This window comes from Manacus candei, unplaced genomic scaffold, assembly GCF_025592945.1.
Source record: "Manacus candei isolate 608988 ecotype Guabito, Panama unplaced genomic scaffold, ASM2559294v1 h1tg000005l, whole genome shotgun sequence".
Taxonomy (NCBI): domain Eukaryota; kingdom Metazoa; phylum Chordata; class Aves; order Passeriformes; family Pipridae; genus Manacus; species Manacus candei.
In genome coordinates, this window is record NW_026138053.1 from 25836511 (window position 1) to 25854083 (window position 17573).

Here is a 17573-nt window from a genome sequence, read left to right on the forward strand (position 1 = left end):
TTGGACTATGATGGTACATTAACCTACCTAAGGCTGCCTCCAAACTGGTCTCACCTGCCCAACCCGGCACTGTGCTCCCACCTCACCCTCACCCCACACCTGCACAGGGAATCTCTCTAAGAGGGAAATGGGGGGAAGGAGGTTTTCTAAATAGAAATCTACGAATTACTGCGATTAGCCTTGAAATTGTTAGGTAAGAGTACACAAAAGGAACCTCTTCTGGCAAGCCCACGGTCTGAAACCACAACCCCCGTTAACAACGATTTAGTTTTCCATTCAGGCTGTGTACTGTACTACCCAGGCAAAAAAAAAAAAAGAAAGAAAAAAAAAGGTGGTATTTTGAAACTGGATTGCTTTGGAGACAAACTAGCCATATGAAGATGGTTTTGTCATATGCAGGATGTGATAAATATACGTGAAGCTCCATATCGTCAATGTTCAGTTGTCAGCTTAAGAAACAACTGATGAAAACCCTCAACAAGTAAAAAATCTCAGCTGCCAAAATATTTGTGTATGACCACAAAAACCTATAGAAGTGATTATTAGAAAGAATATATGCAGTAGTAGACTGTAATATAACTCCTTTTGGTTAGTTTACCTCAGCAGCTGCAAATTTGCTTGCTGATAGGGAAATTCCTCTTAATTTGTATGAACATACTCATCACTGTAAAGGGAGAAAATTCCTTAATGAATATAATGAATACAGGCTGAAAAGAAGAAATATAGGTCTCTGATCTCTTCTGAAGTGATTACAGTTAAATCTACTTTCATACTGGCTCATCCCTTTAAAAGAATATCCTGAAGAACACACAGATAAGCATTTGGGGGGGGTTTTATCATAAAGAAGTCATACATTAAGTAAGGTAGCAGGAGGTATCAGAATTCACCCCTATGCCGAATTGCAATCTAGATTTAAGTGGTGTATTCATCACTTACGTATGACTGGATTTTTCTTCACATGCAGCTCAAGCCTTGTTGGGTTTTGTTACTATTTCAATTGTTCTGGACTGCTGCCCACTGCTATGGGAAAACATGCTTTAACCAAATGCTGGCCGCCAGTTCTGCTGTTAAAAAAGGCATTTGAAGTGACTTTAAACACCAATTTAACTGGAATTCTCAGAAGAAATAAAAGAGGCTGGATTTAAAGTATACTTCTGGATTCTTCATGTCTGTCTCTAAGTGTTTGGAGCTCTCTGTTTAATTCTTAAGGCATCAAACATTAACATACTGAAACCTGCAACTAACAGTCAGGAAAAGGTGGTTTGCTCTCCTCAATAAAATATCTAGGATTTCTAAAACTCCAGCTCCAGCTTTGGAGTGCTGCAGCCTCCTGAATAATAGTTATGTAACCATTGTTTGAGAGTAGAGGATGGTGAGAAAGAAGTGGATTTGAGAGGAAAGAGGAATACCAAGATCAAGTTGATTGTTTAAAATCGAGTTCTCTCTCAGGAATCACAGCTCTGGTCACAGCCACAAAGCCATTTGCTGCAGGTGAGCAGTGCCCTGTGCTGCCAGGGACAGATCATACCCACAGAATTTCATAAAGACAACACACCCTGCAGAGAACTTCCCAAATGATCCCGTTTTACTCAGGGGTGTAGAATACCATTGTTTAAAACATTCTCACTGCTACTGCCACAGGAAAACTGAGCACCTGTCAACGAACCAACACTCTAATTCGACATTCTAATTCAACCTGTTCATGCCTCATCTAGGAATACATCCTGGAATTTCAAAGGAGCTCTGAGGAGCCAAGAACCAGCAGCTCTTACCACGCTCTGAGGCACTGACACATCCCCATCCCCGCTCCATCCCACTTAGCAAAACACTTGTTATCTGCATCAATATTCATACACCCTGAGCCCAGGAGACTGGCTGAATATCCATTTTCCCAGGAACCACCATTAAACCTGTTCAGGCCAGAACACTGCTACTACCCAAGGCTTTCCCAGTGTTTGAGACGATGGGCAGCTCTGCTTCCCCGCTCTGCAGAAAAGGGACCAGAAATTCTCACACACAAACCCATCACAGGCTCCAAGAGGGCACGTGCAAATCTCATTTGCACTCTACCCTTCAGAACAAATATGTCAATTTATGTGGCTTCTAGAGCAGGGAAGTCACACAACACCCCAAGAGCCAGGAATTGTACTGTGAGTGTCATTTTAGTGTTATCATAAGTGGTTATGTACAGAAAAGAAATTGAAGGAAAATTCTTGACATGGTAGAACGTTTTATCATTTTATGCGGGCCCTGAAAAAAATATCAATGGCATTATTTTCCACTTCAAATACCACACATAAACATTAAAATTAAGGTAATAAAACCAAAAATTACTAATGGATGCTCCTCCTTTATTTCCTCAGGAGAGCTGTCATTATATTGAAGAATTCCTTTGAAGATGAAGAGTGAGCATGAGATTTTCTCTTTTGTGCACACAAAACTGAAAGATTTTCTTCAGATGAGCTCTAGATGAATCAAAACTTGGCAAATAAAATTCACCTTAGGGACATTTTATTCCTGAGTTTGTAAGAGTAATATTAACATCTACTATGAAACCAGGTACCCTGGTACATTCATCATAAACTAAACCTTTTATCTGAAGTCTGAATTTAAATTAAGCTATTTAATGAATTAAAATTCTGTCAACTTCTGCTCTTCAGAGACAATTATTTTTCATTGATTTCTACTAAGTATTTTCAGTTTATATATACTTCATTGTCCCACAGTGTTGCAGCACCACTAAAATAATTCAAACAAGTAGGTGACTATAACTGTCAGCACTAACAGCTCATCTTATACCAAAAATGAGCCTTCCCATCACTCCAACCAACACAGGAACTGATTTTTCTCTGCAAACCACATTCAATTATAAAAATATCGGGAATCTACTTGCCAGGAAATTAATGATCTCAGTTTAAGAGAAGGGTTAAGGAACAGTCATCCTATCCTTACCCTTTTAGAAAAGGTGGGGAAAAGTAAAATCTAGAAACTGCTTATAGATACTGAATTTAAAAGAAAGAGGGAACTGGGAAAGCTGCATGTACATCTCCAAGTGATCAGCTCCTCCAGAATTACTTTGCTTAATATCCAAGCCTCTCATTCAAAAAGCAATATAACAGGTATTAGGTCTCTTTTAGTCTCTTTTTAGTCAACTGGAAAAAAAAATCACATTTTAATTCTAATTATCGTTGATCCTTATGTAATGGGATCTTTTATAATTGCTAAGCATACAGTTATGCCATCCTTGATATCTATTCTCTCTAAAAGTGAGGGGAGACCATTCCTAATTAGTAAAGAGAACTAATAATGTTGCAAAGAAAAAAAAATGCTCCTGGCTGCGCAGAAGCCCAAACTTGCCCATTTTCAGTCAGGACAAACAGATGCAGCATTTTGAGCACAAATATTTGCTACAAAAATACTCTAACGTTTCAGTCCATTAACCAACCCGCTGTGGCAGCTGGTGAACAGTCATCTTTTTAATTAGACACCCTTACTGATTAATTAGTCTCAGAACACTGAGCAGTGGAACCCTGCACAATGCCACTGGGACAAAAAAAATATTCCTTTTCCTCGTGCAAACTTATCATCCTTTAGTATTGCTGCAAGTAACAGGCTTGATTCATTCCCTACTCAAATGAAAATAGCCTTCCTATGTAAGAAATCCTCTCAATCCACAGTTAAACTGTTTCAACCCAAATGCCTCACACAGATAAAATCAATCAAACAAACACACAAAACCACACAAACATGGCATCAAGGCATCAGTTTCAAAGTCAACCGCATTTAATCTTCTTTGTATAAAAACAGTGGCTCATTTGTAGTCTCCTCCACTCTCCATTTCCTAACTATGCAAGCAAAAGGCAATAAAATTAGAAAACTAAGTCAATATGAAGTATGAAACAACAAAGCAAATACCTTTTCTCATTTTAATGGTTTGGACAATTTCAAAGTTTAAAAAGTGAATACATTTCTGCATTAGGTTTACATGAAAGCTGATCTTTACTTCAGACCTCTGAGCTCAGTTTGCAGAGGGATGTATCAAGAAACAGATAAAAGAGTTGATTCAATGCATGGAAGATTGTGCTTAAGCACATGATGAAACTTCAACAACAGTATCTGCTATTTTCAGCTACCCCATCTCTAATTTTTAATTTTGGACAAGAAACAATTCCAGAAACCTGAAATCTTAACTTCTGGTTTTTTGGTTTTTTTTTTTTTTTTTGGTTTATAATGGGAGTACTTGTCTTACAGGAGTCAGAAACAATAATGTTGGTCCAAACTGAGAAGATAAACTACATCTATTAGCTCTAGATTGATTTCATCCAGCCCCAAACACAACCCATTTGCTCCATCTTCTGCAGCAATGGAACATCCTTTCCTATAACTGGTCCCTACTGGATGAGAATCAGACCCCTGGAGTAGTGATACCCCTCATTAGAGCCATTTTCAAATTGCTAAATTACTGAGATCAATTATTTTCATGATATGGCAATATTTAATCCCCAAATCAATGACTCTTATATTTGCTTCAGACCATGGAAGAATTCTTAGGATTTTCACTCTTCTGTGGAGTGGCTTGAAATGTTATTGGCCCAGACACAAAACACCATTATACAGTCAGCAGACAAAGCTATTTTTTGGCCAACTCTTCTGAAGCCTGACCCTTTAATTAGTTATTATCTCTAACTGTTCCGGGCACATGCTCATATTGCCAAAGGAAATTATGGCAGCACACAAATAATCTTATTTTTGGTTCTCTTACAAGTCATTTGTAAGGACAGCCATTGAGTCTCTTGAAGACCTTCGACTCAATGTCACCACCCAGCTCAAAAATGGGCATTCACATCCCTGTCCAGACTTCCATTGCTTTTAAGCACAATACTTTAAGTACAATACTACCAACATCTACTTTACCTGACAGCAGGATTAGTTTCTGATGTTACTTTAGAAAATAAAAATAAATTTAAAACAAGCTTTGTTTTCTTAAACCAGAGCAGTATTATTTAAAACTAATCTATATATATTGTTAGATGAACTTTATACACACTGTTCATTCCTTCATGGAAATCAGGTTACAAACTGAAAACCTTCCATGAAGAGATGATATGTTTTAGAACCCTGCCAGTACTACCCCGGGTTACCATAAGCAGATTTTTCTCACTCTGCTTTTCTTTTCCTTTAAATAAACAAATAAACCACACATTTCTCTCTCCTGCTGTGTACTTTGTTTTCCCCTTCTATCCTGTGCCACGTGCAGCGGGGTGACGAGCCCATGGCACATATGCCAGGGAGGGAACTCAGGCACATTTTGATTGTCACACAGAACAGATTTCATATATGTCACAAACGAGGCAGCTGCCAAATCACAACTCCTACTCTCTCAAATTGCATGCAGGGCCTACTACTGTGTTCCAGTCAAAATTCCTGAGTGACTCCCGGTAATCACCAAGCTGGAATTCAGCAGGAGACCCGAGACAGTGCAAGGATAGTGCTCGTCTGCACAACAGTGTTTGTGAGAGCAGGAGTACTTCTTTCTCCCTTCCTTCTTGGACCTCCAAACTTACCCACAGATGGGAAATACATCCGCTATGTCTGTGAATGCTGTGATATGAAAAAGGAAACACAGCCCACTGGATCATTCCTGACAGAGCACGGACCTCCAGTGAGCAAGACTACAGCATGTGGAGGTCCTCTGGAGAAAATAAGTGCAGCATTGATTTTTCTAAATGAGACATTTTATTTTGCTTTCTGTGCTTAAATGGAACTCTAAAGCAGGCCCCAAATTACTTTCTCCTACAGAACACACCGAACAAAGCACTCCTCTGGCTGAAAACCACTGCAGCAGATTCCAGAGCCCTGCATAGGGATGGGTTTGAATGGTAAAAACACACAGCCAGATGTGTCAGGTGGTGGGAATTACAGCTGCCCAATCCAACACAGCACTGCTGCACACAGCTGGATACAACAGCAGATGTGTCTGTATTGTGGTCTCTCAACTAAATTCAAATGCTGAGAGTCTGCTGTCACTCTGTGCATCACAACGCACATGTTTCTGGCCCGCTAACAATACAACCCTCAGCAGCAAGCACAGCTTCACCAGGAGTTAATCAGCAACACTGTAGCAAAGCCACAGTTTTTACCACATTTCCCTCCGAAGTTTAAGGTGCATGTTACTATTAACACACATAAGGTAACACTACAACAAAGTTTTCAATAGTATATACCACTATTTAGTATATACTACTAAAATATATGTACTACTGCTCTGTCTGCTTAATTCACATTATCAATACACCAACATGAAACTGAGGAGTTCTGCTCACAGCCATAAATATCAGGTAATAATTCATTATAAAAAATTAGCTGACCATTCTTTTCTGGAGTACCCCATATTAATTCTTCCCAAAGATGGGCCCTAACTTTGCTTTTGCATAGGCTCTCTCCTCTTCCTTCCTTTCCACGAATCCTCTCCTGCCAAAGGATAGGATCACCAGCAGTTTAGACACTCAGACTATAGAAGAAATTTGGTGATTTCAGGAGAAAAGCAACTTCAGAAAAAAAAACTTGCTTGCATAAATGCTTCAGTTCAGAATAGGATTTAAATTTCCAATCTCTAACAGCATCATATTTCATATTAAATACTGTACAAAATACCTTCCAAAATACATGTCACTGCAAGATTTCTGTAGTGAAAAAGCCAACTGTAACAAGGTATTTTGAAGGCATAAGGCCCCAGCATCAAAATAAACCTCGCATTTTAGAAGTTCTCCACTCCCTCCTCCGCCGTAAAACAAACACCTTCCCCACTTTTGGAAAGCAGGAGCAAAATAATGGAGGTGGCTTTGATGCAACGTACAGCTGACAGATGTCCTGTGAATGGTTTCTAAGGAAAATATAACCCAGCTACCATGTCAAAATGAAAAATTTACACTATCAAAACATCCTTCCTTGTTGGAAAAAGGAAAAGAAGCCAGCAGGAGGACAACTCTCACTCTGGGGACGCTTCTAAACTTCCCAGAGTGGGTGGGTCAAATTAAAAGGACAAGTAGCAAAAAGTTACAACATTATGAGAGGAAAGTTTTACTAACAACATCTACCCTGGAATTTCTGCATGGACAGATGATTCATAACCTAGATAATGAATCTCTGAGCAACATTAAAATGATCCCCAGCCTTTCTGCCACTCCAAGCACTTTTGAGAGTGATGCTCTTCCCAAGAGCCACAACTGCTCTGCAGTATCAGAGCTTCAGAGCCCCCAGTGCCGAGTTCACCTCCTGCCACTGCTCAGAGCTCATGAACACAGTGGTTCTCCCTCCTGCCATCGCAGCTCTGAGCAGACCAAACAGCTCTGCAGACAACTTTTTACAGTGTTTACTCACTGCACTGATGACATTAGGACACCGAACAGCAATAGACTCCCAAAAGGATTCTCCTCTCAAATCACCCATACAGCAAGGGGACTGGTTTCCTGCTAGGTAAACATGTTTTTTAACATTCTTTTCTAAAATAAACAACAAAACAAGAAATACCTAACTTTGTGACATTTTGTTTGGCTTTCTTTGTGTTCTTTTTTTTATTTAAAACCCATACATTAAAGGCATACAGAGAACAAACTGTTGAAAAACCAAAGTGATGGATGTGAGCCTATAAAAAAGCCACAAGCAAACACCTGAACAACAAGCTGATGTTCTTATTATCATCACAGCAAGAGAACAGAAAGCTAAATGTCAAGCATTACTACAGATATAGGTCAGCAATTTCTATTGTTAATGCCATTCAGCAGGTACCCTCGGCAGGAGGTAAAGTCACCTCATCACAATTTCAGTTGCTCAAAACAAGTCCAACTGTTTCGCTCTCCTGCTGCTCCACCACTGAATAAAAACTGCTGCCCAGCAGAATTCAGCTGAACCAAAGGAAAGAAAAAAGAACAAAAGAAGGAAAAATCCCAAGTAATAAACCCCTTACCATTGTGATGAGCAATCTGTATTTGTCCAGCATTGCCTGGTTGTCATGGCATCCTGCCAGCAGCTGCCAGATCTCTGCCCTCAGTGCCTCTGGAACCCCACTCTTCACCAGGGTGGACAATCCGTTGGGTCTCACGACAAGGTTATTGTGCCTGAAACACAGAGGACCGTTTGCCTGTTAAACTTCAACCGCAGGAGTCGAAACGAGGATTAAAAACATTAGCAGTTTTTAAACTTGCCAGCATTACTCTGAAAAGCAGAGTCAGTAACTGGCAACACAAACTTTCCTGCCAGTGGTTACACTAATTAGTATTTGTCAGATGGAAAGCAAAAATTCTGCAAGGATTGACGGTAAGAACCAGTGGCAAAATGTAGTGATATTCAAATTCTTTAGGTGAAAATTAACAATAGGCAACTGCAGAAATTGAACTCAACTGGCTAACAAAGAACAATATGAGTTGAAAGAGAAAACTGTGCCATCTGTGCAGACAATTCAATTCAAATATTTGTTCAACATATACATTTTAGCTTAGGTTAGGAAAAAGAAATTAAAAACAAACGATACAGAGAAATAAATTTTGGAAAACAAATAGAAGCCAATTTTAAGAGCACTACCATGAAGTTCCAGTTCCACAGTTCATGCCAAGAGTATATTTCAAGTCCCACAAAGCAGTAATACTTGCACTTGGTAAACCTTAGTATTCCAAATAAATTTGCCTGTTGGTCTGAGCTGGTCCTTCACTATTTGGTTGCACACACCCCAAGAAATGTAGGAATACAAAACTCAATGCACATGCACAATATTGTAGAGCTTTCAGTCACAGATGTTTCAAACCCATTTTTGAGATAAGAGTGTTTGCTGATCTGGGTTGAAGCTCCCTTGGACTCAGGATGGCAATTTCCAGAGCACTGCAGCAGGAAAACTGCCCCAGTTGATTCCTTGCTCTTTCTACTGTACGAAGTGCTTTGCTCTCTCAGTGTTTTGACCATTGTTGTGTTTTCCAACTCTCCTGGTAGGAGAATAGTGAGAGTGGCTGTTCAGCCAAATGCCAGCAAGCTGTGATTAATTAAATAACCTGCAATTTGACCCTGGATTTTCAGTAAATGTTTAGAGTACTCGTTCTATGAAACAGTTCATTAAGACCTTAACAGTTTACCACTGCTGTTTAATTTCAAAGGTGTTCTAAACAAATTTCTTTTTCCTACACTTTGACAATGATATCCCCATTTTTCCAAATAACCTGAGAATTAAAGAGTGTGATTATGTAACATCCTTATTCTTTTAAACACGATAATTATTTTTAAATGCACAGTGCAACACAAGTAATTTCAAACTTTATCACTCAGCTAAATTAAAACCCAAGTAGTGTCTTTTCTCTTTTTCAGCCCATTTTGCAGACAGTCACATGAGCCTAATGGTCTTGTGATGAGAAAAAGGTAAGAAAGAAAAAGCATTATTCACAAAAACGTTAAAAGGACTAAGAACTTGGCATAAAGGACTTGAGTGGGTCCAGAGAAGGTCAAGAAAATGCTCCAAATCTGGAGCTCCTCTGCTGTGGAGACAGGCTGGGAGAGCTGGGGGAGTTCAGCCTGGAGAAGAGAAGGCTCCAGGAAGACCTCAGTGTGGCCTTTCAGTACCTTAAAGGGGCTCATAAAAAGGAGGGGAGAAACTTTGTATGGGCAGATAGTGACAGGACACGGGGGAATGGCTTTGAACTGCCAGAGGGCAGGGTTAGATGGGATATTAAAAAGAAATTCCTCCCTGTGAGGGTGGGGAGGCCCTGGCACAGGTTGCCCAGAGAAGCTGTGGTTGCCCCTGGATCCCTGGAAGTGTTCAAGGCCAGGTTGGACGGGGCTTGGAGCAACCTGGGCTAGTGGAAGGTGTCCCTGCCCGTGGTAGGAGGGAATGAGATGAGTTTTAAGGTTCCTTTCAACCCAAATCATTCTGTGATTCTATGACTAGACACACTAAGCAGTTACAGAATTATGAAATGCACATTCAGATACAAATAAATAACAAACATATCAGAAAGTTAAAGCTCAAGTTGTGGATGGATCTGGTCCTATGCTATGTGAGAAACACCAAAGAGCTCCTCTGAGGAGTGGGCAAGCTGATAAAATAAAATGAACAGCTAAAAAGGGACATTCCCACAGAAACAAAACAGGGACATTTTCAGCAGCACCAAGGAAACAATACAAATGGCTTATGGTAACAACTAAGAAAAGACACACATTCTGTGCTGGAACACCATTCTGAACATATTCCCAGCTGCGAATTAAACAACCAGACTTTCCCGGCCCTGTCCTATAATTTAGGCAGTCCTGGGGCAGAGGTAATACTTTAGCAACATGAGTCCCTGCCACACACACAACTCTTAACTTCCACAGCCAACTTCCTGGCTTCTGAACAGCTCGTTGGGGAACAGCCTGAGCATCCCCAATCCTTGCTCAGAACAACAGAAATGGGCATAAAATAAAAGCTTGCCTTATTCTGGCCTTATCCTTTAGCATGTGGGAAAAATGGGTCGTTCGTAGGTGTAACATCTTTAATTTGCTACAAAGTGCTGCAGTTCTCTTGCACAGAACTCAAAGACACAATAAAATAAATAGATATACCATTACTTTCCAACTGTTAATTCTATTTTTTTGTAAATTATCTTATTTTTATTCCTGTTTATATGCTTGAAGGAGACTCTTGGAGCAATGTTTCTTCTGAGTCCAATAGGTTACAGTGACATTTTAAGAAAATGACAAGAAGCAATTAAAATACAAGTTTTCACCTAAGAGACAAATAAAACAGTTCCCCAAGTGCAAATGTTAATTTTTGTTTATTTACTTTTTTTACAAGTGCACAGATCTTCCACTAACATATGTTGCAGTTTTCAACACACTAGATTTGATTTCAATCTATTTTTAGTTTTCAAATAGTTAACATTTTTCATCTGTTACTCTTTCTTAGTTTTGTTCTTAAAATGTAACATAAGGCTGTTTAAGAATTCAAGTAGTTTAAAGACTTGAATTTCTCTCAGGAGGTAATATTGCTTGAGACACTACTAAAGATAAGTTTGCTACTGCTGGTCTTCCAGCTGTCTGGGATGTCCCATTTCTCACCCCTTTCTTAATTAATTTTAACTAAGGTGTTTCAGCTACTAAATGTGTAAGTTATGTTAGGAGTTCAAAACAGTTTACTCCAAGTATTAAATGTTTTGTCTCACTCATCAGAATACTTGAGTAACCAGAGGGAATCATTGGTTACATGAAACTTCAGAGAATGAGTTGGGGTGTTCCTTTACTTCAGCATGTTGAGCCACAGGAGCCCAGGGATTTCTCAAAGGCAAAAGTTAAAACAAAAACAATCACCTGATAAATGAGTTAAAAAAAGGAATAAAACTAAAGGTAGCATCTTCCAGTGGAAATGCCATGGGGATGTCCCTTAGAAGAGGCTTTGGAAAGGTCTAAACAGCTTCAGTGCCCACCTCTGGATTTTTACAGATGATGTCTCGTCCAGAAACTTTGCATGAGATCTCCATTACAGATGAAGTCAGTAGCAAGAAGCTGTGTTGCTCCAAAGCTACAAAGTGGTCAAATAAAGGGAGAATTTGCCCAAATAAATCCTTAAAGCACTTCTCAGCTCCCTGTTTGGAGTTAGGAAAAGGAAAACTGCCAATTCCAGATTAAGGGCCTCTCATTATTTTTGTCTCCAGCAGCAGGAACTATTACTTACAAAGGGAAAACCAAATAAGTGGTTCTGGCACTTGCTAATAGTCCAAGGTCTCTCAGAGGCAGCAAACACACAGACTTGTTCCTCTTTTGGCACAGTGTCTGCTGCTACTGAAGCACTTAATTAAACCACAGAAATAACACTGTTGAGAACATACTCTGGGCTTACAGATAGTCTTCGTTTTACTCACCAACAGAAGCAGTTTCAGTGAGGATTCACAGGCTTTCTAGAATTCTTTTTCAAATGCTTACATATAGCATGTTAAAAAAAATAAATAAAGAGAGATTGCTTCTAAACAAATGAAATGTACACCAGCTGGCACAAATAGCTTCGACAGGACATACTGACTGCTCTGCCTGTCCTCTCCTGGCTCTGAGTTTCACGGGGGTTTAACTCCCAGCCCCAAGGACAGTGACCACAAAGTTTTGCCTGTGAAGTCCCACATCTGTGTGAGCACACACAGACACACTCAAACACCGAACTAAAACAGACTCTGGTAGATGCTGTGGGAGAGATTTGTCAAAGAACTGCAAGTTATTTAAACTAGGTTTAAAAAACATACGTCAATGTGTTTTGTATTTAAGTTTTTAAACTACGTAAGCTGAAGAATTTCACACCTCCTGCATACAGACTCATGAAACAAAGAAAAGGTTAATATTTAAAATCTAAATGTAAGGAATTAAGCATTACCATCTCCCCAGTAACTCTCCCCAGGAATACAAAATCTTCTCAGGACAATCCTTTGACACATCACCGGTGCCACTGGAGAGTTCATTATCACTCTCTGCAAAAACAAAAAAAGAAAAAAAACAAGAAAACAAAAGCATGCACACGTTCACCAAAAGCACAGACACTAGGTCTCAGACAACTTTTTTTTCTCATGTATCAGTTTTAAAACCACAAAAAGACATCAAAAATACTAGTGGAACCATAAAGAATATTTAGCAGACTTTACAAAACAAGTGTATTAATGAAGTTAGCATAAAGTTTAAAAGAACAGGACTAGGGAATAATTTGTAGCACTGTTACAGGAGAAAGAGCTGGGACCTAAAAAAGCATTATGCAAGGAAAGATTCAAGGCTGTCACCTCTCCATTTAATGACATTTCACAATGTAGTGTTATCTGAAAGTCACATCCACCCACTTCAGACCTCCCACGAAGAGAAGTCTCTCTTAAAGCATAGCAGATAATGCTACTTGGTTACACCACATCCCTTTGGCTCTCCTGTGGTACCTGAGGTCATGAAGCCCCCTCAGAGCCCCAAAATCATTATTTTTACCTGAAATAAGTTCCTGGATGGGCAGAAAGAACAACAGTGTGACATTAAAGGTTGTAGTGCATGGAACAGAAACGAATGCTTAAAATGAAACCTCATAATTATTAAGAACAAAACACTTAGGGAGGGATAGAGGCTATTACACGACTAACCCCAGAAGGTATAATGTGAGCCTGGGACAGTGTGCTCAAATAACCACCCAGTCCCAGAACTTATCCCACTTCCCAGTGTCTTGTGGGCCTGTGCAGCTGCCCACAGTTGACTGGAGAGTCTAACCCTACAGGGCAGCTCCTCATATGAACGTAGGCTTGCCGTTACTTGGACTTTTTCCACTTTAATCTGAGTAAAATATTGCTAAAAGTTACACAAGTGCAATTTCAACAACACCACACACTGATAGGGCTCCAGCTCTCAGTGTCCTTAGCGGGAAAAACAATCCAAAAAGAGACAGCAGCAGCCTCACAAAATCCCAGATTGGTTTGGGTTGGAAGGAACCTTAAAGCTCATCCAGTGCCACCCCCTGCCATGGGCAGGGACACCTTCCACTAGCCCAGGTTGCTCCAAGCCCCGTCCAACCTGGCCTTGGACACATCCAGGGCTGGGGGAGCCACAGTTCCCCTCAGAGGCTGCTGAAGCCATGGACAGTTTAGATGTCAGAGGGCTCCAAGGCTGCTCTTTCCTATGAGCTGACCTGTCTCAAGAAGCTAAAATAAAACAAACAAAAAAAAAAAGAAAAACCAAAGCTACATCTGCTCACCATATCCCTCAGATACTCTCCTCAACACAGCTCCGTCACATCTGGGTGCTGACCTAATATCTTGTATTCCTCAGGTACATTAAACACTTCACCCCCAGCTTTATGCAGGCAACAGCAATAGTTCAGGTAGAGGAGGATCTTTAGTCCTTGTGCAATTATCCTGTTAACTCTTCATCCTTGTCATTCTCACTTCAGTGACACATTTCTAATTTATGTTCTTTACAATTGTCAAATACAAGTCATTAATAAAATATCATCAGTGCTTGAATCTGACAGCGAGCTGTGAGGACAAAGCATACACTGCATTTCAAGGACAATTAACAGCAAAAACCCTGCCCTAAGAGAGAAGCACAGCAGAAATCCCTGTATTTTAAAATGAATATTAAATTAGTGAAAGCCTTTAGCTTGGAACCTGCTTGTACAGCTTCACAGGACCCAAAGTACAAGACCAACCTCCATTTAACTACTTCCCCATTAGAATTAAATATAACCCCAACAAAATAACCAACCACCCACGTCACAAATCTACAGAAAACTTGATTTTAACGTTTCCCAATCTTTTGCATGCATTCACTAGACCTAAAGATGGAAATACGAAGATCTAAATTTATCATTTTAATAAAATTTGGTATCGCTATAAAAGTGACCAAAGGAATCAACTGTGTTCCAGGGGAAGAAACATATTTAAAGACTCAACTTTCCTTTAATTTTAAAATTACAAAAAAATAGTGTAAAGGTCAATCTCTTCACTTACCACCCAGGCCTGACAATAATTAAAAACACCTTTAAGTTAAAACAACTAAGTGCATTATATTTTCTTAATTCCCTCCTCTCCTGATTTGCCTAATTGGATCAAAGAGATAAATTATAAATGCAGCCCTTCTACTGGACATGGAAGCCAGGAAAAAAAAAGTGATGAAACCTTCTCTGGATTGAGCACATTTGCCATTCAGAGATACAAGGTACTGATACATGTAAAGAATCCCAAGAAACCTGGCTCGCACCCAGAATTTGTCATAAACCACAACTTCAGAAAAGTTTAACACGTTCAAGGTAAAGGGTAAACAATTTGGCACAAACTTCTGAAAGAAGAGACAGGAATTTCCTTGGAGAGCCTGCAGAACTACAGCACACCTTAACAGGAGTTACTGGTGAAAATAACACAAACAAACCCTGTAGTCTGGAACAAAATCTGATAAAGATGACTGAAGTCCCCCAGCGGGTCAGAATGTTTCAAAATGAAGGTGCACTGCTCCTTTGAGGAGCAGAACACACTAGTTGTTACTGGATCCAAACCTGAGCCTGCCAAGGAACACTGACATCAGACCAAAGCAACAAAGCCCCTGATTTCTCTCTGCGCTGGTATTTGGGGCAGAATTCTTCGAAGTTCTTAAGGAGATCAGTGTTACACAGCACACACACTCCGGTGCTTCAGTCAGAAGATACTTTCATCTGGAAGGCTTAGCAGTGTTTGCAATGTATTATTCAGTTCTATGTCAGAAAATCACAGGCCTTAATTAGAAATGCCATATGCTCCCTCTCAAAAGATGCTAATGTCAAACTGAAAAATAGAACAGGGTGAAGGGGACAGAATAAACAGCTTCAAAAATCTCTACTTGGTTTCTACTCTAAGGACTATTTACATATTCTAACCTGTGAAAGCACTTAATATGAAATAAGGAAAAAAAAAGATGTCATGGGAAGGATAATTAAGTGTAGATGTTCTTCTCTGAGCACTTTGATATTTTTTTTTCCACATTTCATAGCATCTATAAGCCAGCAGCATTAGCCAGAGCATGATTTAATCCACCCTCATATTGCTGGGAATGCCACAGATCCCTTCCTCTAAATGCCCTCGTACTTCTCCCTTCCTCCTGTATTTGCCCTGGCCTCTCAGAGCCATCAGCTGGGCAAAAAATGTGGGCAATAAAACAGGCCTCATCACAGCAAGAGGAGGATGGAAGATGTCTCCAGGGAACAAACCTGGGGGTTGTAAATATGTGTACACATAAACTGCCTTTAAGAACACTCACAGGGAACAGCAAGCCTGGAAGGTTCTCGGTTTGCTTTGAATTGCAACGTGATTCACAAAATCCACAAAAATGTCACAGCTCATGAACCAATTCCCTGAATTCAGCGCCTCTTCAGAGCACTCCCACAGCAAGCATGGCTCTGCATGGCATCAGCATGGAATAACACCTTGGGCTGGAAAAGACCTCTGGAGATCAGACAGTCCGATCTACTCCAAGCTCTGGCTGGATCAAGTCACTCCGAGCCCAGAGTGGGAGGTATCCTGGCTTTGGCTGGAGTGGCATTCATTGCCCTCACAGTGGCTGCTCTGGGGCTGTGCTTTGGGTTTGAGCTGGAAACGGTGTTGATAACACTGGGATGTTTCAGCTGCTGCTGAGCAGTTGCTCACACAGAGTCAGGGCCTTTGCTGCTCCTCATCCTGCCCTGAGGGCTGAGGGGACATAGCCGGGACAGTTGATCCCAACTGGCACAAGGGATGTTCCAGACCACATGGCATCATGCTGAAAATGCAAAGCAGAGGAAAAAGGAGGAAGGGAGGACCTTTGGAGTGATGGGGTTTGTCTTCCAAAGTCCCTGTTAGACATGATGGAGCCCTGTTCTCCAGCAGATGGCTGAACACCTGCCTGCCCATGGGAAGTGGTGAGCGAACTCCTTGCTTTGCTTGCACACACAACTTTTGCTTTCCCTACTGAACTGTCTCAACCTCAGCCTATGAGTTTTGTCACTTTTACCCTTCTGACTCTCTCCTCCACGTCACCAAGGAAGGGAGAGCGAGCAGCTGTGCAGGGCTGAGCTGCCATCTGGGGTTAAACCATAACACCAAGGTAGTCTTGAACGCCATCAAAGAGGTGGTAGAATCTTGACCATGCTGATAGTTTAAATACAAACCAACCAACGCACCAGAAGTGTCCTTTTATCTAACCAGAATTTCCCAGTTCTACCTTGTGTCTGGTGCCTGTTGCCTCAGGCCTTATCAGGCACCTCTGAGAAGAGTCTGGCTCCATCTTCACTGAGTCCTCTGACCAAGCAGCTGCAGAAAGGAGTAAGATTCTTCTCTGTGCATCTTCCTCTCTAGCCTGAACCAAACCCAGGTCCCTCAACCCCTCACTGTACACCATGTGCTCCAGAGCCCCGCCCTCTGGAGCACTGAGCACTCTCCTCGGTTTGCTGTTGTCCACAACTCTGCTGAGGGTTCACTCGGTCCTGCCCCCCAGGTGACAGACACTTAACAGCACCAACCTGGTTCCAACACTGATCCCTCTCAGATACCACTGCTTGCTGGCTGCCAGCCAGACTTTGCACCATTAATTCATTCTTTCATCCCAGCAGTCCAGCCAACCTTTCAACCACATTATCTTCCACTTGTTGCTGTAAGGATAAGGACACTATGGGACACTACTGGAGCCCTTGCTAAACCCAAGGTGTGCAGCACCCACTGCCTGCCCCTTGCCCGCAGCACTGGTCACCTTGTGACAAGGATTTGTCCTTCATAAATCTATGCTGGCTGCTCCCAGTGACACTGTTGGACATTCATGTGAAATGCTTTCAGGAGTATTTGCTCTATAACCAGTCCCATGGATTGAGGTTAGACTGAACCAGAACTTCCTTCTGGCCCTTTCTTCTTTTGGATACTTGCCAGTTGCATGACATGGATATGGAAACCTGCACAGATACCCCTCGGGTTGGCAGAGGACCTCTGGATGACAGATTCTGCATGTAGTCTGGTTTTTTAGTACATCTACAGACAAGTATAGTATGGCCAGTCTTCGCGAACGAAGATTTGGGAAAGGTCTTTACCCTTCGAGCCTGCGCAGTGGATTTT

The 17573-nt window shown here is 41.0% G+C and overlaps 1 protein-coding gene across 5 annotated transcripts in view; it reads right to left on the minus strand.

The window, feature by feature from the left end:
• The window catches only part of RABGAP1L (RAB GTPase activating protein 1 like), a 229467-nt gene that overhangs the window by 165488 nt on the left and 46406 nt on the right, over positions 1-17573 (minus strand). For all 5 annotated transcript variants that reach the window (XM_051793884.1, XM_051793894.1, XM_051793904.1 and 2 more), the window contains 2 exons: positions 12377-12470; positions 7967-8117 (listed from right to left, as the gene is read on the minus strand). In XM_051793884.1, the coding sequence (XP_051649844.1) occupies positions 7967-8117; positions 12377-12470 (245 nt within the window). The remainder of the gene's footprint in view (positions 1-7966; positions 8118-12376; positions 12471-17573) is intronic.